This window comes from Gadus morhua, chromosome 7, assembly GCF_902167405.1.
Source record: "Gadus morhua chromosome 7, gadMor3.0, whole genome shotgun sequence".
Classification (NCBI taxonomy): Eukaryota; Metazoa; Chordata; class Actinopteri; order Gadiformes; family Gadidae; genus Gadus; species Gadus morhua.
The window spans coordinates 23,573,993-23,599,825 of NC_044054.1; the positions used below are offsets into that span (position 1 = coordinate 23,573,993).

Consider the following 25,833-nt stretch of genomic DNA (forward strand, 5'->3'; position numbering starts at 1 on the left):
CTGGACCCCCCGCCCCACCCATCGCGCGGTCCAGATGCTATCAGCGATTCACCAACACCATTTCTGCCACCGTCCCCACCCCCACCCCCCACCCCAATCCACACCTCCTCCTCCACCAGCACCACCACATCCAGCACCATCACAGGCCGCTGCAGCACGTTCCCTGCCTCAGACCTCTGTCAGAAAGAGAGTGGCTGCTCATTTTATTTATTATGCATCTACAGTCCACTGCCCGGTCGGCCTCACTGGGCCCACGTCACATATCTCTGCCTGTCTCTTGTTTGTCGTGTGCTGTATTGTGTTTGTGTTTATTTGATCGTTTTGTTTTTTTCGAAGTGTGTTGTCTGTCTGTCCACGAACCGCTGTGATGCAGGAAGCTCTTGTGGAACAGTATTATGTGTGTGTTTCTCTTCCTCTCCTCTTCATCTCCTTAACATTGCTTTTTTTCAGTGTGTGTGCACAGAAGACCCTCATGTCTGAGGTCTTCCCCCCTGCCCGTCCCCCCCCCTCCTCCCCAACCATTCATTTCTCCGCAGAAACAGTGGCGTAGCGGAGGTTTTGTTTACGGGAGTCATTTTGGGGGGAATTGCTATCGCGTGACGATCCTGAAGATTCACGTTTACTTTGCGTGCGTTTTTGATTATACTTCATGCAAAAGAGGGACTACTTTTTCAAGTACGACTCTATGCAATCCTATTTGAGTAATGTATGATATGTGTCCAGTAAGCAGAGACTCATTAGTAATGATAATTGGAAATAATGATCTAATTATATGGCGATTAAACCTCTTAATGTAGATTATGGTATTTTCAACCACAAAGTAAAGCATAATGGAAATCAAATGCATGGGACTTCATACTAGTTGTATATCCGATTACATGTGCGTGCATTTGTGTGTTTAGTATCTAATGCCATCTTTGACTAGATTTACTTCCTCTTTATGTTAAATATAGCCCATTATTATTCCTTCAAGGCCATTTCAGCCCTGCCATCCTTTTTTTGTGTTTCCTTTTTTCATTGCTTTGATGCATTATGCAAGGCACTCCTATGCAAGGATCACATTTGGTATGGTATGGGTCATTTCAAAATATATTTCTGCTATCAGCCCACGTGGCACCAAATGATTATGTGCAGCGATTTTACGACCCCTTTCCCGTCAACTAACCAATCCTATTGGTTCACCTTTAACGAGTTTCCAAAATTTGAAACCACTGCAAATCGGGATGCCTGAAAAAATTAATTCTGCGCGGATTTGAATATCTTGGAAGGAAACAGACCAAAAAAAAACAACTGAAAAGAGACCTACACGTTACGCGTGGTTGGTGTACTTCCACAAGGAAAGCTGGTTCCCTTGTTGCATAAACATGAACCCGCATCATTTAGTCAGTCATTGAGTGTCACACCATACCATCTGTGTCTCCTTAGCTCTGCGCTGCTCCAGCAGTATTCCTCTACTTCCCCTTACCCTGGTTTCGCCTGATTTTCCAAATCTCGTAAGAAGGCGACTCTGTCCTAGTGAATGATTGCAGACACCGCAGTCAATAGAATGATTCGGAAAAACAAATAGACTACATGTAATCATTTGACATTTATTTAGTATTATCTGTTTTGGGGTAGGGGGGGAGTTTTATTTTCGCACTCAATACTGGATTGTTTTGGTAATAGATGTCTCAGGCACAGAAGGATCAAATAGACAACAACAGACACAGATAGAATTCTAAGATCACAAGCGTCACAAAGACCAACTCTTTTGTTTTGTATGATATTAAGATAGAGGACCGAGCCGCCCTCAGCCATTTCATTGTGTTTCTCAACTCATGCTTTGTATTTCCCCTGTTTTTTTATTATGATTTTCCATCTCTCTTTCTTTCTCTCCCTCTCTCTCTCTCTCCCTCTCTTACACTTTGTTTTGTTTCCTTGGACCATCCAGGGTATACTTTCACAAGTAAGTGTGCCTCTCTTCCCATCTCGCCTTCATTATTTTCTATCGTGTTCCTTTATTTCCGCTACAGTTATACCGCCAGCAGCATTCGTTTGAAGTCACCCATTCTCTCAGTGCATAAAAATCTATATAATGATGGCAGGGAAATGTTTCTATAATGGTATCGCATCATTGTGTTTCATTGCTTATAGCTTGAGCGAAAGAAAAGGAAGAAAAAAAAAAGACTCCTATTGAAATGCAGTCGTTTTATTCTGACTGCGTTCAAGTAATGAAAACATACTTTATTATTTAATTTTTTTTGACCAGCCATTCGTAACTCTTCTCACTCAACTTTTCCAGACAGCATTCCATTTCATTACACTAATGGGGAATCAGGTTTGTGTGGCAGTATATTCGGTTGGCTCATTTAAATCCCTGTAGCTAGTATTGATCATGTAGGACTAAACCCGCTTCCTCTAGTCTCAGATGCTATGTGTCCCTTTTAAGTTGGTGGTAAGTCTTTTTTTTTTGCAGAAAGTGAACAAAATACTCAAAGAAAGCCGAGAAATGGCTTTGCTTCGAAGTTTAGGAATACAACATTTTCCTAAAATGCAGCGGCATGCTATTTTACACACGTCTATCCATTTAAAAGTATCTTCAAGCGATTGTCTCTTCATTACCTAAGGCTTCTAATGCAGAATAAGTAACACAGACACACACAAACACACACAGCCATGGCTAGGTGGGAAGCCAAGGTGTACAGTAGGGGTTCAGGGAGGATTGTCAAAGCTTGCAGATGAGAGAGCGAGAGAGAGAGCGAGAGAGAGAGACAGAGAGAGAGAGAGATATAGAGAGAGAGAGAGAGAGAGAGAGAGAGAGAGAGAGAGAGAGAGAGAGAGAGAGAGAGAGAGAGAGAGAGAGAGAGAGAGAGAGAGAGAGAGAGAGAGAGAGAGAGATCGAAATCATCGGTGCTGTTAGACCGATGCTGTCTGGAGATGGCTAGGGAGAGAAATGGCTGCTCACCCTCTGTCCGCCATCTTTCAGCTCCACCAGAGACCTCAACCCCCTCCATCCCTCCTCCAACCACTCTGCCCCTTAGTGAGTATGCCTATCCTGAAGTATGCGGTGTCTGCAATAACTCCCACAACCCAACTCGCTCTGTCTCTCTGTCACTCTGTCTATCTCTCTGTCTCTCTTTACCTCTTTCTCTCTCTCATTCTCTCTCTCTCACCCTCCCACTCTCTCTCCATCTCCGGCCTGGCTTCCCCAGCTAGCGTAGCCTCTCTCACCATTATCAATGGCCTTGCCACAGAGACGTAATGTAGTGCCGTGGAGCAGCATCACATTTCTGTTGGTTTTCAAGATAATGGGTTTGGAAAAAGACAGAGCAAACTAAAACAACAACAACAACAACAAAAAACACAGCCGCCACACCACTAGCTTTTTGCTAACATTATGCTATAGGCCCTTAAGAATATCATCCCCCTAACATAAGCCTGGCGGCCCTTCTTTAATTGATTTTGTTTGATATTGACGGGAACACAGTGTGCATGGCTGTAACCGAACCACGATGGCATCAGGTTCACAATAACTCGCCCGATTGTGGTGATTTTCTAATATGGATTGAAAGCATGGGTCCTGTTCCCTGTTTGCTCTACGTTTGGGTATGGCAACATGTCGGGCCGTTTTGGCTTAAGCGTAACTCCCCTTGATGCATGCCGCTGTGTACGAATATCAATAGAAGATTGAAAAGAAGGGACCCCCAACCGACCCTGCAACCGTAGCATCTCTGTTCTAGCAAGCTTAGTAGTTGTAGTTCTCTCACTCCTTTGTATGTCTTACATTAAACACATAGAGGTGAGGTGATCCGGGTGTTGTTACACTGTCCATAATGCCCACCATTTACTTACAGTCACAGGACAGACAGGATATGCAAGGAAAGGCTTCCATTGATTTTTTGATCAGCCTTGTCAGAATTTAACAATGTCCGATGTGGTAAGGAGGCGCATGGCTTTATCCTAGAATGATTTGGATTTAAGAAGGGGCAAAAAAGTAAACAGTGTGGCCGTTGAACAATTTTCAGAAAGATATTTTCATAAAAAATTGACAACCCATGTTTTAAGTATATATTTTTAAGTATTTGGTTGGCGGAATGACAATGGGTACTGGGCATAAAGAAGTGAACGAAGCATCTTCATAGAACATTCAATTAGCCAAGCAGCAGCCGCAAGTCCAAAAACCAAGGTTACAGGAAGCCGAATGTGAGACGGGGGAGGCAAAAAATGTAACATTGGTGAATGACTGCCAATTAAAAAGTAATTTAAAGATTTCCTCATGAATTTGAGGATCCATTTTTAATTAAAGGCAGGTTTATTTTACAGAAAGCAGCTGCATGCAAAAACATTTTACCCAACAAAACAAAAAAGCACCCAACATACTGTTGGATTTGTTGTGTGGAGTGCATGTGTATGGAGTTATTTGCGATGCGAATGATCCTAGCTAGCTGTCTGCCCTATTGTGTGTTGGTTTGATAAAAATCTAACCGGGAACTGACCTTGTAGCCGTAGCCTTTAGTATTTGGATGCTAATACCATTTGTACGTGCCGTTTAGCAACGTCCTTGTACTGACATAGAGTTGACTCCTGGGCTTGTCTCACTAACATGAGCATTGTCAGTATTTATGCTGACTCATTTTGTGGTTCTTGACACAAAATGTGCATAGAATTTTGAGTGTGATGTTCGTTTGATCTGAATATTTGGTCGGTAAGTAAATGCATTGTTGAAATGTTTTACTTTCATTTGAAATGTATTATGAAGAGTTGGATGCTGCTGTTCCAGAGATGCCACCTAAACCCATTGATTGAAATGTATGAACTGATATGTATATATCTAATACACACATGTTACACCTGTTCAGTATTGACTCTAGCTTAATGTTTGGTCTGCTCTACTGTACAAGTATGTGGTGCACCAAGGCCATGCACCTAGCGGTCATACTTGTACTAAAGGAGACGGGGGAGGTTAAATCTTACAAATGATTTGAACCAAAACCTTCACACTGATGTCAGTCGTTTCTTCCCTAATCCTCCATCTGTTCATCCTGTTGTTCCGCAGAGTTGTGTATCATTGCCAACTGTCGCATAATAGGCAGCTGCATCGCCTATTATGCAGACTTCCCTCTGTTGTATATATTCACCCCATGGCTTTTTAAGCATAGCTTGCAAGGTTCACAGTTTTACTTTTCAGGAAGATTTTATAAATCTATACTGGTTTGCCCATATGAAGGTATTTTCAGACAACAATTGCTCTCCTTAACAAAACCAGGAATGGGGCAATTTCAATTCAGTTTTGTATTATGATAATGTGAAATGATAAGCGATTGATGCTGGATGTATGGTGCAGTGCCAGACTTTTGTATGTTTGTTTGTAGTATATCAATAACAACAAATAATTAACTGTTTAGAAATTAACTCAACTCAGCGTCTGCAAATGCACCTTACATTCAGCAATTTTTATTTTTACATTTTTTAAGAGATTAATTATTAATTATATTTATGTACTCTTATGTTTTTTGTGTTCCCGTTAATTTATTTGTCATTTCCGTCATTAACATAATTTTTTCGTTAATTACCCATGTTTACATAATTTCCCATTTGTTTATGTCTTCCATGTGACCCTCCCCGCCCCATCCCTCCCTTACCTTTCAACCAATCATGTGCGTGCGTTTCATATGACTTTGTCATGTGGCCCTTGCATGGTGCTGATGATGTCGTCTTCGCTGATGAACAGAAGGTAAAATCATTTTGCTCAGTTTAAGAACTCAAAACCACCCCCGATCATTCAGCGCCTACTTAGACGTATAGCGTTAGACGTGACATTAGCAACATCATTTTATTATTTATTATCGTGTAAAACTTTCATTTGCAGTCTAAATTATAGTCTAGAATTAATTTATTTCCCTTTTTTTGGCCACCTGCACTCATCTAGTCCATCACCTTTGACATTGCCTCCATTTCCCCTCCAGTCATTTCACCACTAGGTGATCTCACTGGACAACACGTCGTCCATCTTACACACACTGAGCTAAAATCCCTCTCTGCTGCCCACCAGTGCCTCTCTATTTGGCCACAGGCTAGTTTGAGTCGGAGGAAACCAAGGTAGCTCAATCTGTCTCAAACATTAGGGATCACCCTTTGAACATCGCACTTGCAGGTTTTTTGGAACGATTGCCACAGCCTGCAGTCTGCATCGCACGCACATCTTATTTCCCTTTTCTCCATGTGTGCTAAACTAACCCTAATGTCCCCCCCTCTTTCCCTTAACCTTTTTTTTAATCCCTTTATAACAAATTAAACACCTGCACTTCTGAAATGAGTCCTTCACTGCATGTCTGTATCCTAATAGTTTCAGCGGTCTCCTGACTCAGCAGTCCCGTTGGCATGTTTGTTCTGACGCCGTCCTTATGTATGTGCCTCTTATGATGTTCCCATGTTGGGCCGACTGTTTTGATGAGATATTTGACACATGGGTGTCTCATTAGCAACACATCTGGGGAGAGAGTAAGGGTGATTATATTAATGACCGAGATGAAGTTGTAAACAATTATTTCTCATCAGTGTCATACTTTATGCTAATCAATGTAAAACATGGAACAGGAGAGAAATGGAAACTGTGCCATGTTAAAACAGGATGTGGAGCACATTTGTTAACATTACAATGTCTCATTCCAAAAATGTATACATTGGTTTTTGATGCTTGAAATACTTGAACAGTTATTGTTGCATCAGATCACAAAAAAATCATGCATCATAAAAATCATATTAATATCCAAATCATGGCAGAACTAATAACAAAGGTGTGTTCCACATAGTGCATGGTGTTAGGGCTCATGTATTTAACCTCTCTTTCTCTCTCTATTTCGAACTCTCTCTCACTCTCCCTCTCACACTTAGCCATCTTGGATCCTGCACTTAAGCGATCGCGACAATCATGAAAAAGCCTTCTTGCCATTCCATCATTCTGTCTAAAGTCACAGTCCGTCTGCTGCTCTATATCCCTAACTCTATTCTTTCCAGCTCTGGCATCTGCCATTGCTTACTCCAGGAGAAGGTCCGGATTGCATTTTCAACAGATTGTAACCCTAGCATTGGCCCGCGATCAAAAACGGTCCGAGGTCCCGGTGTCCATTTATATTTCTTCCAGTGTTAACGGATTTTGATGATGCAGGGATAATTAAGGAAAATGAACCATTAACAAAAATCATTACGAAGCACCATTATGTGCTTGAGAAGAATTTATGTTTGCCCAAAAATTAACAAATATGGAAATATGTCTGATTGCCCACTAAAACACAACATTTCACATTTCAGTAGAATTGTAAATCATCCTGTTTGTTGTGTGTTGTTTTGGTTTAACAATACTCCAAGCTACACAACACCAATCATTCTACTTCCAAAACAGAGTTATACAATGGAAATAATTGCAACATGTTTTTCACCAGATTGCGAGTTTCACATTCTCTCGGTTCGCTTTCCACAAACTATAGCTCATATAATATATCTCCATAGACTACAAAACATTAATGGAATGCAGGGGACATACTGTGTTTACAAATGTAAATGGAACAAACAAATGTAGTGAAGAAACGAAGGCAGAAATAATCCAACACTTACCACGCATACGCCTTGATAATTAGATTCTGCATTCATGGTGCGGCCCCTAGACCTGAAAAGCGCATAAATTGGAGAGCATGCAAGTGGCATCGGGACACAAATGCTGATGTGTAATCACACCCCTAACATACACACACACACACACACACACACGCATAGCTTCTTGACCTTTCTCCTCTCCCGACTGCATTAACGTTATTAGAAGTAATAGAGTAACACATCCAATCAAGATACGCAGACTCATTATCTGCCGTGGCCTTTCATTATCCCAGAGGGGCCCCAGGGCCCGATTAAACTGACGCTCATTGAGAATAATGCCCTGCCGGCACACATACATCAAACACGTGTAGAAAGCTGAGCGACCACGCCAAGAAAATGTCAACGCTCCAAATTTGGTAACCTTGTCCACCTGAACATAAATTGTCAGTTGGGGGATTTTTAAAAAAAATAAAAATAAACAAAAGTTTGAATCGTTACTATAAAATAGTGTGGCCGTATCTATGTCAATTTGCTTATAACAGTATATAAAGGCGATCACAAAAAGTATTTAAAGGCAACAGCAAATGACCACACAGTTTAGTTACACTAAATATTATTCTATATATATTCAGTCAATCAGCTTGCGTAAACCAATGGAGATTCTTCTTTTCCTACCAATCACAGGCCTCAGATTGGTGGAAAATAAAGAGGTACGGGTCGTTCTTTCTCTGCTTGTCATGATGGAGAGAAAGAGCCCTGCCAGATTATTCAACACTAATATTAAAAGTGACAGGTGAAAGATGACTTTCATTATCTCCTATTCCTGCCAATTGATTTAGGAGAAGAGGGGGTGGTGGGGTGGGAGTGGAGGGATGATGAGCGTAACGTATTCTGTTTCTCACGATTACAATTTAGCGTCTACTTTGTGGTTCAAGGGATTAATTTGAGTGGACGCAACCTTTAAAAGTCTTGATGCGTCACGGCGCGATGAAACGCATCCTTGAGTTTCTGACAGATTGTCCTCTGCATCGCGCGTCTTTATTGGAATACCTGTTACACCGTTTGACGAGGACACGGGGAAAAAAACAAGCAATCAGATCAAAACCCATGGATGAATTGACATTGAGGACGACATTGGGTCCCATGGGGAATGTTTAGTGTGAAAGCGCTTTTGGCTAAAGAAGATGTTCCTGTTATGATGTGCCCAGGGGAACCCAGTGCACCCAAGCTGGAGGCCAAGGTGCAGAAGAAGGGTAACGCCCTCAAGGTGAACTGGGTGAAGCAGGACGACGGAGGCACCCCCATCAAGCACTACCTGGTCAGATACAAACCTGTGAGTATCCCAGGGGCAGGGAGAGAGAGGGGGGCCCAAAGTGGGCGGGTTGTTGGTATCGTTGTTGTTGTTCTTTCACTGAGCGTCTGCATTGTTGGACTGCATTACCTCAGTCATGACGGGCAATCATGTGTCAGAGTTATGTGTCACTCTCCATCGCGTCACTCTTTAAATGTCTCATACCTGAATATGGTTATGTGTCAGGGATATTGTCGAGTCATCTTTAACTCATTGTATTGCATTCATTAATTGATTGAGAAAATTATTGTGATTTAGATTTGAATGCAAAAGACTATCTTCGTTTCTGTTCAATGCCCCCTGGCATGTTTTGATGAAAGTATGCAATACAAGACTCTGTTGCTGATCAGGTTCCACGTTAGTTTTCTCCTGCCTCGATGGTGGAGCTAAATGTGTGGAACTCATCGTGTCTCTGTATCTTGCTCCCTCTCTCTCTCGCTCTCGCTCTTGCTCTCCACCTCTCCCTCCCTCTCTCCCTCCCTCCATCCCTCCCTCCCTCTCTCCCTCCCTCCCGCCCTTCCCCCCTCCCTCCCTCTCTCTGCCTACCTCGTGCTCAACCTCCCTCCCTCCCGCCCTCCCTCCCTCCCCTCTACCCCACCCCTCCCTTCCCCTGCTCCAGAAGCACGTGTCTGACTGGAGGCCTGAGATCCGCGTGCCCCACGGCAGCGACCACGTGCTGCTGCAGGCGCTGGACTGGAACACTGAGTACGAGGTGTACGTGGTGGCCGAGAACCAGCAGGGCAAGTCCAAGCCCGCCGTTGTCTCCTTCAGGACGGCCATGCAGCCCACCGCCATCCCAGGTACGGTCCATTGTAACCCCCCATCCCCTCCCCCCCTCTAAAACTCACCAACCAAATGGCACGCTGAGGCTGTCACGCCCCCACCCCGACACACAGCGTGTCTCCGTCTGGTTGGATCGAGCCCATCCATCCAGTCTGAACACAAGCCTGGTCAAAGCTATTGTATTTCTCTGGGTGGAGGGAGATCGATTTTGGCCGGGCTGGGCTGGTAATGATGGAGGAGTTGTCGGTGCAGTGGTTATGCCTGAACAACCTTTGACCTTTCTAAAGCACAAATTGAAAAAATCCTCCAGAAACACAAAAAAAGCTCAATGCTCCAAAAGTCCTCTTAAACGACCATAATCTGGACCATGACTCATATTGACGTCATGGCGTCCTCGGATGCGATTCGCCCCCTTCATCCGCCGAGCTTTGGTGCAGTTCAACTTCCAATTGCCCGGCCTTATCGGGCTTTGTTCTCCGGGCCCTAAACTTATTGGAGAATAGCTTCTCCACTGCACCAGGTGAGCCGAGCCTAAGCGCATATTATCCATCAGATGCACTCCCACATTTCACCCAGTCTGCCTTGGCGCTCCTGCACCCGTGGCAGTCTCTCTGTGCTCCGGCTCTGTTTGGTGTGAACACTTTCAGTGTGTTATCTGGGGCTTTTGTGGGCTGCCTCCCCACATTCTAATCTATTGTGATCTCTATCTCTCGCTCTCTCTCTGTCTGTCTGTCTGTCTGTCTGTCTGTCTGGTGTATTTATTTGTCTGTCTGTCTGTTTGGAGTATATCACTATTTATCTGTCTATCCATCGGATTATCTCTGTGTGTGTCTGTCTCTCTCTTTCTATACATGTCTATCCATCCGTCTTTCTTCTCAATCTGTGTCCATCTGTCTGTGTGTGTCTGTCTGGCGTGACTCTCTCTCTCTCTCTCTCTCTCTCTCTCTCTCTCTCTCTCTCTCTCTCTTTCTCTCTGTCTGTCTGCTCTCTGTCTGTCTTTCTGTCTATCCCTTTCTATATACTGTATGTGTCCATCCATCTATCTTTCTTCTCAATCTCTGTCCGTCTGTGTGTGTGTGTGTCTGTCTACCCCCCCTCCCCCTCTCTTTCTCATGTGCCTGGAGGACCTGTGGGGAGGTAGCCCTTTGGGCCTTTTGCATGGCGCGATGCATAACCAGATTGATTTGGCTAATCGTTTAGCAGGGACGCTACGCGGGCAGCCTCGGGTGCATGGTGCATTGCAAGGAAACCATGTTATGTTGTTATTTTCATCGGCTCGTTGGGGCTGAACGACAATAGTAGCAACGGGAGGTTTGGATCACAAAAAATAGCACCAAGTCAGGTGCAAATAAGTCACCTGCCTTTTCTTTTGTTTATTCGTGTATTTGTTTGTGTGAGATTACGTACGTGTATCGTCAAACCGCCTCGGCTGCTGTTACGACCCCGGCTTTATTTTTAACTCCGAGCCATGAGAAATGTTGTCACGGTTGGGTGTGTACTCAGTCGTAGCGCACACGCCCTGTTAAAGTGACAGGGCTCACAGCTAGAAGTGGTTGAACACTTCTGTCTGTTGACTTGGCACTACATTATAATTTATATTGTAGACGGTAAAGTATTTTCGCAAAAGGTTTGTTTTGGGCTTATCGGGGGAAAAAACTCAATTTCTGTAAACAACGTGTCGTTTATGTTGTGCATGAGTGATGAGTCCTTTTGAATATGTAGGTAAGCAGACAAGCGCAAAGCTAATGTTTGATTATTTTCCGTAGTAATTTTTACAATTGGGCAGTTTTTTCTGCCAAAGACTCACTAAAAACAATCCTACAAGACAAAAAATACCATGCTGCATGGCAATGAAAGAGGTGCAAATATGAAAACATATTTATTATGATTATGGTTATAAAGCATTGGTGGAAACTATTTCTCTCAAGGACACCCAATATAACCACAATCCAGCCCATCCAAATCTCCCTAAACTACAGTTGATATTCATATTGAACTTTCATTTCGTTTTTAGAGATATTTATTTCATCTAATGTTTTGTTTACTTGGGCTAACCAGTTCAGGGATATGACCTTCTGAAATGCCGTTGTTTTTGGTTCTTTTTTGCATGGCTATTTGAGGGCACGCCATGATGTGATCAAAATGCTAAACCAACAACCCCCTGTTCATGGATATCAGGTTCACATCCATGCCATCTGCTCCCTTTCCAAAGCTTTGTGGCTGATGACAATGTGACCGTTCGAAATATAATAACGTCATGTTCATATTTTGCATTCAAAAGTCGGCCCTTCCTCCTGTCTTTTTGTTCTGAATAATCATCCTACCTCTTTCTTGCAGTAACTTTCCATGCATGCATGTCATGACCCATCCTTCACACGTGTTTGTGTGTCTGTGTGTGTGTTTTTTTCTACTAACACACACACACAAACATACTGCACTGAGCCTTTACTTGCCTGACTTCAGCCTCTGATGAACTTTCAACCTTTTGTTTCCATGTTCTGACCTGTTTTTCAATCTTCTCTCTTTCTCTCCTTCTGCCCACTGTTTGTCTCTCACCCATGCCCCCCCCCCCTCCTCCCTCACACTCCCCTTTTTCCTCCTCTTGTCTTCCTCCCCCTCATGTGGGATCTTATCCCTGACACACACACACACACACACACACACACACACACACACACACACACACACACACACACACACACACACACACACACACACACACACACACGCACACAAACTTCTTCCTTCTGTGCTTATGACCTTTTTTTATTTCTGCTCTTGATGTGGCACTCTTCTTTTCAATTTCACGGACACACAAAACCCACGGGATCCATTTTCCTCCATTTGATGTGATTTATTTGTGTTATTTCTCTGTACGGTTTCCGTTCTCGCCGGTGACCTCAGCCACCCTGGGCTGCTCGTCCCTGGCCTGCAACGCCGCATCTATCCTGCTCTCCGTGGTCGCTGTCTTGTGGCTCTCATAAACTGTCCCCTGCCACCGACACACACCAACACACGCACACATGAGCACACACACACACACACACAAACATGCACACACCGCCCAAGAGGAGTCTGGAAGAGCCCACCAACCCCCACACACACACCCGCCCCACCGTGCACCTCCTCACGACTCACACTTGACCCCCACCACCACCACCACCACCACCACCACCACTTCCAACTCCTCGCCCAATCACGTGATTGGCTCCCCCCTTTTTTCCTCTTTTTTTTTGCCTATCTTGACTCCTTGTGCCGCCACACACAAGAACGAAAGAACGAACGAAAGAAAGAGAGCGATAGAATTAAAAAAAAAGTAACGCCACGTTGAAAAGTTGAGAAAAATACAGAGTCATGGCATCTTTCTCGTCATGACCACGGGGGTGGGTGAGCTTCATTCTGGAGTCGTGCTTTGAGTTAGTTTTTTTAATTCCTTATGATGCTTATGATTGTTTTTCATATCTTTAATATTTGCATAGGGAAACATGCAGCACGCAGTTTTTTGGTTTTGGTTTTGTTCACTGTTGTCAATATCACACAACAGAAGTGGTTATGCTGTCAAAGATGCGCTAGCACTGAATGAGAAGACACTGCTGATAAGTTTACACATGAGAAATGCCTTTGATCTTCAGAGATGTGGCCGATTTGCGCGATTAAACCCTTACCCCACAATGCCCGCATCCCCCAACGTACAAATGGTGGATAATTGCTAAATATTCCAACACAATGAGTCACAAAGAATGTGTCTCAAAACGACACTCATTTGTTGTGTAATTAAATCGTCCATCACCGTATTTTCCCAGCCCACCCAACAAAAGTGGTTATGCTGTCAAAGATGCGCTAGCACTGAATGAGAAGACACTGCTGATAAGTTTACACATGAGAAATGCCTTTGATCTTCAGAGTTATGGCCGATGATGCAAGTTTCATTGCCACTGAACAGTGGCAATGAAACTTGCTTGGTGCTAACTGGTATGGTCACTGGTATGCTAGCTCCCTTTGCCCATACTCATCTACATCTAGCCAAATCTAAGTCCCCTAACCCGGGGGTTTGACAACATTGGACAGCGGAACAAACATGGCATCATAAAAAAAGGATCACTTATGAGTAGACAGTGTTTCTGTCGTTGAGACGCTTATTCATCTCAGCCGCAGGACCGAAGACCCACACTCTCTTGACGTTTTAGTAAGACACCTCTCCAAATTTCAAATACAGGTTGTTTGTGTAACAACATACGACTTCCGCTCCGATTTATCGTACGATTGATCGCCGGACCTCAGTGGTAACGGTTATTGGCGAGTGATCGTCGACTTTCTGTGGAGCTTCTATTTGGAACTAAGAGGTGACCTACATTAATTCCTCTGCACCGCCACGCATGACGTAAGTGTGAACAATACAGATGCGAGGCGTGACGCTGGTGTATTCACGAAGGCGCGGATCCCCCTCTCTGAAGTTCTAATGGCATTATGAATATGCTAATGTGTGTTAATTAGGTTACGCGGAGTGTGTCCACAAAACGCCGTGCCTAGTCTCTGGACTTTCTGTTAGTTTTTGTTTATGTCAATTTTTTCTATCCACACATTCAGGCTTGAAAATGTTAATGGTCCACAAGGTTAAAATGAGGACATGCTACGTGAGATGAATTAATTGCTGGTTGTGATGATGAAATATATTTTTTTCTTGTTGTGTGTCATAAGATTGAAGTCCATTATTGTAGAGAGAGAGTGGCCCGGGACTGCATTGTCAGTTAAAAGGAGATGGTTGATGATGAGAGAAAAATAAAAGAATCAAACATAATGTTTTGTGACAAAGTGTACATAATCTTTTAAAAGGTATTCTCCGATATTCTCGATATGCACACCCACCCGTTAATTTGATGCTTTACGCTCTCTTTTTACCTGACAACAGAGCAAATCTGGAACTTAATGCTTTAGCTGTACTTCATTTTCAATAACCTGAAATTATAATATTGAGAATTCTTTTTGTAAGTACATCTCTGTGTATTGCCATGTATTCATTGTAAGTATGAATAAATTGTGTTTCTTTTTTCTTTGAGGAACGACGTGTATTTCCGGGAAAAAAGTGTAAACATTTAAATGCTTCTAGAGATCCACCTTCTTTTGATGGATTTTATGAATAACATTCAGCTATGAATATGTAGCTGTATGTTTGTCAAAAGCTTCTTTTCATTTTCTTTCTCCTTTCTTCTTCTTTCCATTATTTTCTTTGCCTTTGCAAGTTTTGCTATCGATAGCATGTAATATGCTATAAATGTGCCCATGCCACCTTTGATTTTGTTGGGCTGGGGAATAGCCAGGTTGCTGGGTCTCAAGCAGTGAAGGAACAATGTTGTCAAAGTCTTGGCTCAAATATCCATGATGCACTGCACCACGAGCGACTTTGATTAGAACTTGTGTACACCGGCCGCACTTGTTGGCTAGTACAACACAAAATAAGGTGTCAACATGCCATATCCTGATTTTGTGCTGGAGGTATCTTTGGAGACAATATATTATTTATTATCATTTTTCCCACATAAATGCAATATACAACCTAATCAGGGGACTGATTGACTGGGATGTGGGTGCATATGCATAATGTCCTGGACATCAATGTAGCTCCTATGCAAGCATACCCAATGTCTAGAAAGACACCATTGCAGGCTATTTCCCAATGGAATAGCCATTTAAATCCTGCATTTCCCTCACTACCAGTGTTTTTGTAAAGGAATGAGAAAACTGTGGATATGCTAAAGCCCAGGAGCCGAATGCTTATCAGTGTTGTTGCAATAGGATTTTGTTTCCCTCCATTGTTATTCATACGTTTTCATCTTCGTTTCTACGACAGACTTCCATCTCTCTAAAACCTCCACCACCTCCTCTGGAATAGCCTCAGTCTAAATCAGGTATCGCTGATTAGGAATCTTTTAATACTGGACCGAGGTGCAATCCCCTCCTGCCCAGATAAACAATATTTTCTGCGTATCCTTAACAACCAAGAGTGTACTGTGAAGCTAATCAGATTTTTCTTTTTTCAATGTTAGTGCCACGGAACCAAAAATTTTATAAAAAATATATATTAAGTACAATTAACTATGAAAATTAAAATAAAATTAAACGCAGGGCCTTCATTTGGTAATTTCCTTCCATCAAAATTGTGCGAGGAAAGATATTGATAGATTTTAAAATGATTTCAATTCATTTTCTGAAAGTATTTAAAATATGATACACCACTGGAGATTTTAAGTATTGTGAAGATGAAAAATGTGCTTACGGATTTCCCGTTCCCCGCCTTGTTTCCAACACATATTTAGGTAACGCCCTATGGCATCCATGCAGAAACATGTCAACAAACAGTTCAAGAATAGCTGTTTTCCAAAAGCGGCACATACGAAACACCTACATATGCAAACATTTTTGCGTTACTACCACCGCCGCCTCGGAGAGATTGCATTCAGTATACCCTGGATGCCTGTTGCTAAATCACAGGCTTAACATTTCAAGATAAGCCTTCCTCCATGAAGACCAGGCGGCGGTCAGAGGCTGCACTCTGCCTGGTGCACAGAGGAGCTCCTTTCAGCACCAGGGCTCTAGGCTGGGCTTGGGCTGTTAAAGCCTGACAAGCCCAAAAAAGAAATATTCTATACTCCATGCTGACACTCAGATACGTGACTGCTCCCCGTTCCGGGGGGCTTGCACACACGCTGCGACAGCCTTCCTTGCCACTGTTGGGGGGCTGGAGGTGGGCTATGGGGTGCTGGGAGGGTGGTGGAGGTGAGAAAAAACATGGCACATGATTTATCACACCTGTTAAAATGTAAATGAAGTGAACGGCAAAAGGAATAAGCAAGGGTGGGCCGCACGGCCACCCTGCGTGTGTGGTCTGCGTATCTCTGCGTATGTGTCTTTCTCTCTCGTTCTCTCTCTCTCATGCTCTCTCTCTCTTTGTCTCATATTCTCTGGCTGTCGCTCTCTCTCTCTGTCTCTCTCTCTCTCTCCCTCTCATGCTCTCTCTCTCTCTTTGTCTCACACTCTCTGGATATCTCTCTCTCACTCTCTGTCTCGCTCTGTCTCTGTCTCACTCTCCCTCTCATGCTCTCTCTCTCTTTGTCTCATATTCTCTGGCTGTCTCGCTCTCTGTCTCTGTCTCACTCTCTCTCTCTCTGTCTCTGTCTCACTCTCTCTCTCTCTCTCTCTCTCTCCCTCTCATGCTCTCTCTCTCTTTGTCTCACACTCTCTGGATATCTCTCTCTCTCTCTCTCTCTCTGTCTCTGTCTCACTCTCTCTCTCTCTCTCTCTCTCTCTCTCTCTCTCTCTCTCTCTCTCTCTCTCTCTCCCTCTCATGCTCTCTCTCTCTTTGTCTCACACTCTCTGGATATCTCTCACTCTCTCTCTCTATCTCTCTCTCTGTCTCTGTCTCTGTCTCTGTCTCTCTCTCTCTCTCTCTCTCTCACTCTCTCTCTCTCTCTGTCTCTGTCTCTGTCTCTCTCTCCCCTCCCCCCTCCACCCAGTGTGTATCGGGGGATGGTGCGACGGCTCACAACACTATTTATTTTGCTGTTGCCACACAAAAGACGGCAACTTATTTATTTTCTTCTTCCGCGGCGAGAAGTGCGAGTGCATATTGTTATGACATACCGCAGGCAGAGTGAGGACAGCGGCCCACCCATGCTTTCCCCTCCCACCACCGGCTCCAAAGTGAAGCAGAGGCGCTGGTAGACCTTAAGGCTGAGCTAAATACACACTCGCTTGGCTGGTGGGTCGGAAGGATTACCTAGTGAACGCTGTGGTTTGGTTGAACCCCCCCCCCCCCCCCCCCCCCCTTGGGGTCTGATGCTGAGCACAGAGGCGTTATTGTTGGACATGATTAAACAGCTTTCACCTGAGGAGAATAAATAACAAAACCTCAAGAGTTAATACTCGCACTCTTCTGTGGATGGGGCATATGGTGCATTTATTCCTTTCATTGTAGGTTGACCTTCACTGATTCATTTTGTTCAAAAAGCTGAATGATATTTTGGCTGTAAAGTAGCCGACATTTCAGGTTGAGTACACAGTTGGTTCTGACAACAAATAAATAAATACAAATTTGGGATTGCATTAAAACCGAATAGGACCAAAATAATTGGTAGGGATGTTAACATTTATCTAAACATTTACCACATGTAAGGAGAACTAAGGGACCAAGGATAATGATCGTATTAATATCCCCTTATTACACAAAAGCATTGTTTTCGTGGGGCTCTATTGATTTCACTATAACCTCATAACCTGGCAGCGGGCCTATTAATCAATAGCTTTATGTGTATGGTTATGACTCTAATGCGTGTTGCGGCAATTTCCCAATCTTTTCTCAAATGGCTCTCTAAATAGTAGCTTACTTTCTGTAATTTTCTTCTGAATAACCCTGATTTTGAAAGCACTTTCGAGAGGCCCGGCACGTTGAAGGACTGGATGCCTGGAGTATTTTTCGATGTTTGTGGACCAGCGAGGATATAAAGAGCGTAGCCTTGAGTATCGCCCCACAGCCCTTCCGTCTGTTGACCTCACAAGTGATTTCCAAATGAAAGGTAGACTCCATTTTAATTGATTAGCATTAGAGAAAGGGACGGCTAGGGAGAGAGGCTGGAGGAATGTTTTAAATGTGTCTGGTTTTGGTGTGATTGCTTTGGGTTTATGTCCAAGTTTACTAATGATGAAGTAAGTTTCCACACATTCCACGCATACGTTGTAATTAACCGTTTATGTTCATGTTATCGTATTTATTTTGCATTTCCTGCCCTATATTTATTGATTTGAAATGTTGCAGGACAAAAGTTTTGATGTTTGGTAAGTAGCTGGTTGTGATCCTTGAGAGACAATTCAATTAAAATATTTTCCAATGTTTTCCAATCCCATGGTACGGAATTTAACAGGTACCATTGCAGAATACAAACAGTTGTCTTTATTACAACCAGGCAACAATGCATTGACTCTTAATAAAACCAAAATCCTAAAGGATAAACATAAACGTTTGACACAACTGTACATACTTACATGTCTTATTTGGTTTCAATTGGGCTGTATTTGGTTTCAATTGGGTGGTTTCAATTGGGCTGTTTGATGATGCTGTTACTGCATCATCAAAACAATGCCTCATGCTCATGTCTGGAATTGGTTGCAAACTTGTATCCTGGGTCAGGTGGAATGGACGATTGTGTTTCCTGTGTTTTTGTCCTCCACTAAATGCCCAAGGGCTGCCATTGGTTTGCATACTTGGATGTAAATTGCACAATGCCTCTCCTGGGCTTCTGTTGGTAAATAGTTTTTCCACAGTGCAGTTGTTGGAAATGCATGTGCTGTTTTAATATAGATGAAAAATGTGTTGCCTGCTGCATCGATTCATTTGAATGTCCATGCCAATGTCACTGCCATTTACCATTGAAATTCTCTTCTTAAAGTTATTTGGGCAAGCTTTCCTTTTTAAATGATATGATTGATTGATGTACGGTACTTTTGAAATAGTAAATTGTAATGTAATATAACAAATAATAATCCAACAGATCAATCCCTATACTATAATATATATAGTATTGAGTATGTAGTCAAATGTAAAGTAATACAAGCATGTAATCCAGTGAAACATAGAAGACATAAATCATCATTTCGGCATGCCGTTTGTTTTGATTTGAGCATTATGACAATTAGCACACCAGAGGTAATCTGCTAAACTCCTGCGGTTGGTCTATTTATCGACCAATCAATGGGGCGGAAGCAAATCATCTTGGAGAGTTGTATGGCCCGTGAAACACTGAACATAATTGTGCTGTGACTTATCGATTCAGTAATCAGGGCTAATAATTTCCCCTAATTTATCTTCATTTATGTGATAAACAATTTTGTCCACACCCATATTGGAAAACACATTTGAGGCACATTTGATGAAACCTGGATGCACTTCTGGAAGGGTCACACCAAATCCCCTTTGGTAATGGCTTCCACATAGTCAGACACACGTCTGAATAAAAATGGACTGCCTCGGTTGAAACAACAATGTGACATTTCATAATGTACACATGATGTAGAATAAATTGCATGTATAAATAATTTATCAAGCCATGCATTTGTCATGAGACCTTCCATACGGCCTGTTGCATGAAATGTGCAACTTTAAAACCATACCCACGCTGAAGGAAATAAATTCCTTCAGGCGATTTACTACTGGCATGCAACATGTTTTTCCCTTCCCCATTGATATTGTGCATCCTCTTAGCTCTTAGCACATCGCTTGTTATTCTGCGATTTGATGCTGTTGGTGTTTAAACATAGTGATTATAAGAATGTGTGCCACTAATGAATTCTTGTATAAGATGCGATGGAAGCAAGCGAAGGCCTCAAGTGTGTGCGTATGAGGGCTGTGTAAGTAAACACGCTGCTGGTGAACATTAGATGATGAAACATCATGATTTGTTTTGTCTCCGTATCTCTCCTCTATAAAGAACCACACGCTCACTGCCTTGATCGTTAAAATTGCCAAGATTATGTCATTAAAGTCTGACAACTCTCCACTTATTCTCCCCATTTGCCCCCTCTCTCTCTCTCTCTCTCTCTCTCTCTCTCTCTCTCTCTCTCTCTCTCTCTGTCTCTGTCTCTGTCTCTGTCTCTCTCTCTCTCTCTCTCTCTCTCTCTCTCTCTCTCTCTCTCTGCTGTCTCCCTTGGCCCGTCTTGTCTCTCAATGTATCTGTCCTTCTCTCATTTCCTCTCTACATTTGTTATCCCAATGTACCATTTTTTTTATATTTCTTCTTTCTCCTCTTGTCCTCCTTTTCCTTCCCCTCTCTCCTCCTCTGAATCCTCCTTCTTTTCCTCCTCCTCCTCTTTCTTCTCCTCCTCCTCCTCCTCCTCTTCCTCTCCTCCCTCTAGAAGTCGGGGGCTCAGGCCTGGGGACGGGCGCCATCGTGGGCATCCTGATGGTGGTCTTCCTTCTGCTGCTGGTGGGCGTGGACGTCACCTGCTACTTCCTCAACAAGTGCGGCCTGCTGATGTGCATCGCCGTCAACTTCTGCGGCAAGACGGGTCCCGGGGCCAAAGGCAAGGACATCGAGGAGGGCAAAGCCGCGTTCACGTGAGTTCACACACACACACACACATACACACAAACACACACACACACACACGCACGCACGCACGCACGCACCCGCACACGCGCAGATGCGTACACACAGACACGCCTATAAGGGGACTGCAGTTCAAGGTGTGGAATTGAATGGGAAACCACTACATGGAAAGGTTTATTGGCTACGTCATGGCACAATTTTCAGGGGAATGAATCATCTGTATATTGTACCGTCTAAAGTTTAACTTGCAGGTATATATATTACAAAATATTGAATATATATTTCAGAGAAGAAAGCCGGTGAGAGACACAGGGAAGCGCGCGAGAGAGATCGAGACACACAGGGGGGCTCGAGGGAGATGTAGAGACACGGATGAGAGAAAGGTAGAGATTGGGAGGCACAGCGAGAGAGAAAAAGAGAGATTGAGAGACACAGTGGAGAGAGAGACAGAGAGTATCTGGGCTGTGGCGCCATTGATGGAGGTGGGCTGGCCATCATCATCTGGCCGCAATTGTATGTTCACACTCATGCTCACACTCATGTTCACCCTCATATTCACACTCATGCTCCGGATTATGTTCACCCTCATATTCACACTCGTGTTCGGCTCTGCAAACACAGGAAAGATGAATCCAAGGAGCCCATTGTGGAGGTGAGGACAGAGGAGGCGAACCCCCCCACCCAGGACGGAGGTGCTCCCACAGAGCCCAGTGAGACCACCCCTTTGACGGAGGCTGAGTGAGTACCTCCGCCACAGCCAGCCAGGCCCATTCACCACCCACTTTTACCAGAACAGCGCCATGCGTTTCTATGGATATTGTCGGGGAAGTGGTGTCTCTGCGAACACACTTATGGTAGAAATAAAGCCTATTGCAAATGCTAGGGGCCCATTGCCTATTTGCGAGCAATTTCCATCTAAGGGTTGGGGAAATGTGGTCCTTAGTTCAAAGAACTCAACTAAATAGTCCTTGGGTCGGTTCAAGGTCTGCTCACCTGAACCTGAAACATGTCAGTAAGCATGCCTTTCTTTGATTTAGCCGTTTTTGCGAGATATATGAATTATAGTTTTAGTCGCTAACTATCGACACTTGAACACCGAGGCCTCGGTAACCCTCGCTCTTTGTTCTGGCTCCACAAAGAGTCTTTGTGCTCCCGTAACGCACTAACCCCCCTCGACGCACAACACTCTAGATTCTTTCTCCTCTCTACTCACTCTCCTTGTCTCTCTCGCTCTCTCCTCGTCTCTCCCCGGGTGATCTCTCTTTTGTGTCCACTCCCCCCCCCCCCCCCCCCCCCAACTCACTTATTCCTTATTCCTCTACCACCACCCCAACACCCTCCCACCACCTCCCCCACTCCCTCACATCACCAACCCACTCACCCCCCCCCCCATCAGGCCCACCAGTCCAGACACCACTTCCCCGGTGGTGAACTCGCTGCCTACCGCTGCCTCTAACTCAACCCCCGGCGCTAGCGAACGCAACACCGCCGCCGCGGTCGAAAGCGCCAAAAGCGCCGCCGAAGCGTCCCTTCCGGCTAGCGCGGGGAGCAAAGACAGCGGGCCCGCTCCGGCCGGCGCTACGTCGTCCTCCACGCCCGACGTGGGCCCCCTGGTGGACCTGAGCGAGGGCGCAAGCCTTACCGTGGCGCCCCCGAAGGCGGCTACCGCTGCCTCGGAGCCGGATGCTAAGGCTGCTGAGCCCAAGGAGTCCACGGGTTCCCCGAGCACTGCTTCCACCGCACAGGCCGAGTATGACCATCTCCATGTCCAGCCACAACCCACAACCCCCCCCCCCCCTAGCCCTAACCCTCACCCCCCCCCCCCCCCCCCCTGCAACCTCACCCCATACGCCGACCGGCCTGCTGGGATGCTGCGGCTCTCGAGCATCCGGCTCCCGTCTTCATAACATGCAGTGGTGGAAATTCCAGGGCTAGAAAGTAAAAGTCCTCTCTGGATTTTTTGTAGTTTCTATTAAGCTCAACACGACTGAACAATAGCCGGGTTGGGGCTGGAGAACAGGAAGGCTTTTATTGTTTTTCAAACCTGGAATTGACCACCGCTGAGCACCGATCATAAGAAAGTTCATTGTCTCCCCCCCCGCCCCCATCCCATCCCTCTCAACAATCATCAACAATCACCCAATAGAAATCAAGATGTGTGTGTGAATGGTAGCAGACTTAGCCCACGCGTGGTTGCAATAATGCACTCTAATTAAGGTGGCATGTACTTGACAATTTAGACAATTAACTGTAATCGGAGTACTTAGCTGGACAAGTAGCCTAATATTCAGCTAACCTGGCGATAATTAGCATATTATACTGTTAGAAGCATAATAATTAGTCTGCATTTAAATATACGATTAGCAATTCCAGCCCGCATTGCTCTATTTTCTTTCTTCTTCTCAATTCTTCCCAGCGAGTTCCTTCCACTCTTTTCTTTATCCATATTTTCGCAGTAGAAAAAACAAGGCAGGCAGCAGGTTCCAACTGTTTACGAAACACATTGATCATTGGCTGCTTATCGTTGTTCTCCAAGAGACCAGATGAAATAAAAATGAGATCTAAAGTTGTTTTGCCGTAGCTTTGACAAGCCAATTCTCAGTGTTTTGTTTTAAACACCTGATTGTGCCAGTGGGCCGATACGGCCGTGAACAGAACAACACCGCGTGGATCTCTTCGTCTGATCGCCGTTCCCCAACCCCTGCGGCATCGACGCATTTACCTTTTCTGTTGACAACACTGCTGGCTTCTCATCCCCTGACGGCTGACGGCGTTGGTCTTATGAATTATGAGTGACGCAGCTCTGATGGTGGCGGCGGTGCTAAATAACACATGAATCAAACCAGAATCGGTCATGTGGGGACATTTATCTTTCTAACTCTCGGATTTGAAGTGCACTTTCTATCTCTGTGATCCCGTCCCCCCTTCCTCCCTCTCTCCTCCCTTTCTGCCTCACTCCCTTCCTCACACTAACTCTGCATTTCTCATGTCAGGATTTAACTTATGACATGGCTTCTTGTATTCTCTCGCCAGTTATTCTGCAGGGATGACTGTGATTTTTACAGCCTTCGACTCGTTTAAAAATTTAACATTCCTGAGCAGTTTTACTGCTCCAAACTTTCCGAAATAGAAATATAATTCCTGAAATATTAACCAGTAGCTGAATTGCATAACCCTGCCCATGTGATGATGATGCGTGACAATATACCAATATCAAACTCAGTGCTTGCATGTGACTGTTTTCATGCTCACTGTTCATTGGCTGACAGTAGGAGAAAGAAGTGTCTGTGATTTGTTTTTCTAATGAAACATGAATCACAACCGCTAAATGTCAACACTAGTTCAGGGGCTGCCTCTTGTTGATATCTCTCTCTCAGCCGAGAGCTATGTTTGGCAGAATCCACCGGAGTAAGATGGCTGTTTGATCGGAAAGAATGCTGAGGCGGCTCCAAGTTTCATGCTGGATTTAAGAGCACCGCTCCTCAGAAACAAACTCTCTTTGAGTGTGTTGGTGTGCAGACGTTTTCTCCCAGGGCATATATTTACTGAGACAGTAGGCTAAAAGCAATTTGTTTGAGCCACTTACACACCAACATGCACACTCACATACATACAATCAAACACACTCGCTCACTCACTCACATACTTTCACAACGGTATGTCTTCCACAGAAACATACACGTATACACAAACACACACACACACACACACACACACACACACACACACACACACACACACACACACACACACACACACACACACACACACACACACACACATATATCAACAGTATACTGTATATAAACACATGCACACACTCAGAAAACTCAGCAAAATTAAGTGGGATATTGCTCCTTATGGAGTTAGGCAGTGGCATCAGTCTTTTACCCACATAGATAAGAAGGCAGAAAGACAGGCAGGCAGATAGACAGGATTTTAGTTAGCAATATGGTGGTTCATTGGCTGATAGGTTGGATTGGAGAACCAGAGTTATTAATGATTATGATTAAAGGTGTAGTATGTACACCCAACACCCCAAACACAAACACCCCAAACACATTCCCCCCTTCCAACAACTTAGAAGGAGGTAGGGTGGCCTGTACTGGCCTGTGTACCTGTGTTCCTAACCAATTATACAATCATATAAAATATATATATATATATATACCGTCATTAAAACATTCTTATGAATATTCTACTACATATCAGTCCTTTCTGCCGGATGCCACTTAATTCGAAACAAAGCAACTTTTATTAAAGTTTACGTTAAACAACAAAGCGCTATATTTAAAAAATGCTTAATACTTCAAAACCGAACTGCTGACAACTTCTTAACCTCGGCTAAGTGATGAGTGTGCAGGAAGCTGCCCTGGTGCTCAACTTCCTGTGCTATCGGAGGGTTTGTGGTGCGGCGCCTCTTGCCAAACTCAGTTGTGCTCAAACATGGCCAGGAGGGATGCGGCTGTAACAGGGCCCTGTTAAAATATTTACACCAGCTCTGCTTTTTGGGTTCTTCCTTCGACTTGCAGTCATTTACGTTTTCTTTGCCGAAATTTATTTGAGGTCACAGTATTTCTGAAGTTGTGGAAGAAAACCTTATTCCATGTGTGAATTAGGCCATATTATTTGGCCATAAACTGAGCCATTTGAAGTTTGAAATTCATGTGCATCTGTCTCATCGGAGACCGCAGACGCGCTGTCAAAATATCATCTTGTTAGATTCAAATGTGCTCATGGCTCTTAAAGGGGATGGGAGCTGGCACTCTCATTGGTTTATTGCACGTTACTCCCAAACCACACCTACGGGTAATTAGGCTACTTCAGACCAACACTTTTTAGATATGCGCCGGGCGCAAGAGTCATTTTTTGCGCCGGTAAAATAGCGACATCATCATAGAACCGCCCACAAAGCTACTTGCGCTTGGCGCTTCTCACTTGAGTTTCAGACCGTTAAAATAGGGCCCTAGGAGTTCCTCTCAAAGTTTGGTTTGGACATAACACACAAACGCACACAGACACATGCACATA

The 25,833-nt window shown here is 44.1% G+C and overlaps 1 protein-coding gene across 17 annotated transcripts in view; it reads left to right on the forward strand.

The window, feature by feature from the left end:
* ncam1a (neural cell adhesion molecule 1a) overlaps window positions 1-25,833 on the forward strand; it is a 174,214-nt gene that overhangs the window by 143,824 nt on the left and 4,557 nt on the right. For 2 of the 17 annotated variants that reach the window (XM_030361336.1, XM_030361341.1), the window contains 8 exons: window positions 1,931-1,945; window positions 2,966-3,019; window positions 5,711-5,713; window positions 8,781-8,905; window positions 9,543-9,723; window positions 20,609-20,810; window positions 21,424-21,540; window positions 22,199-22,552. In XM_030361336.1, the coding sequence (XP_030217196.1) occupies window positions 1,931-1,945; window positions 2,966-3,019; window positions 5,711-5,713; window positions 8,781-8,905; window positions 9,543-9,723; window positions 20,609-20,810; window positions 21,424-21,540; window positions 22,199-22,552 (1,051 nt within the window). Of the gene's footprint in view, window positions 1-1,930; window positions 1,946-2,965; window positions 3,020-5,710; window positions 5,714-8,780; window positions 8,906-9,542; window positions 9,724-12,610; window positions 14,505-20,608; window positions 20,811-21,423; window positions 21,541-22,198; window positions 22,553-25,833 lie in introns of those variants that run through there. The other 15 variants (XM_030361352.1, XM_030361354.1, XM_030361345.1 and 12 more) reach the window with 12 other exon arrangements.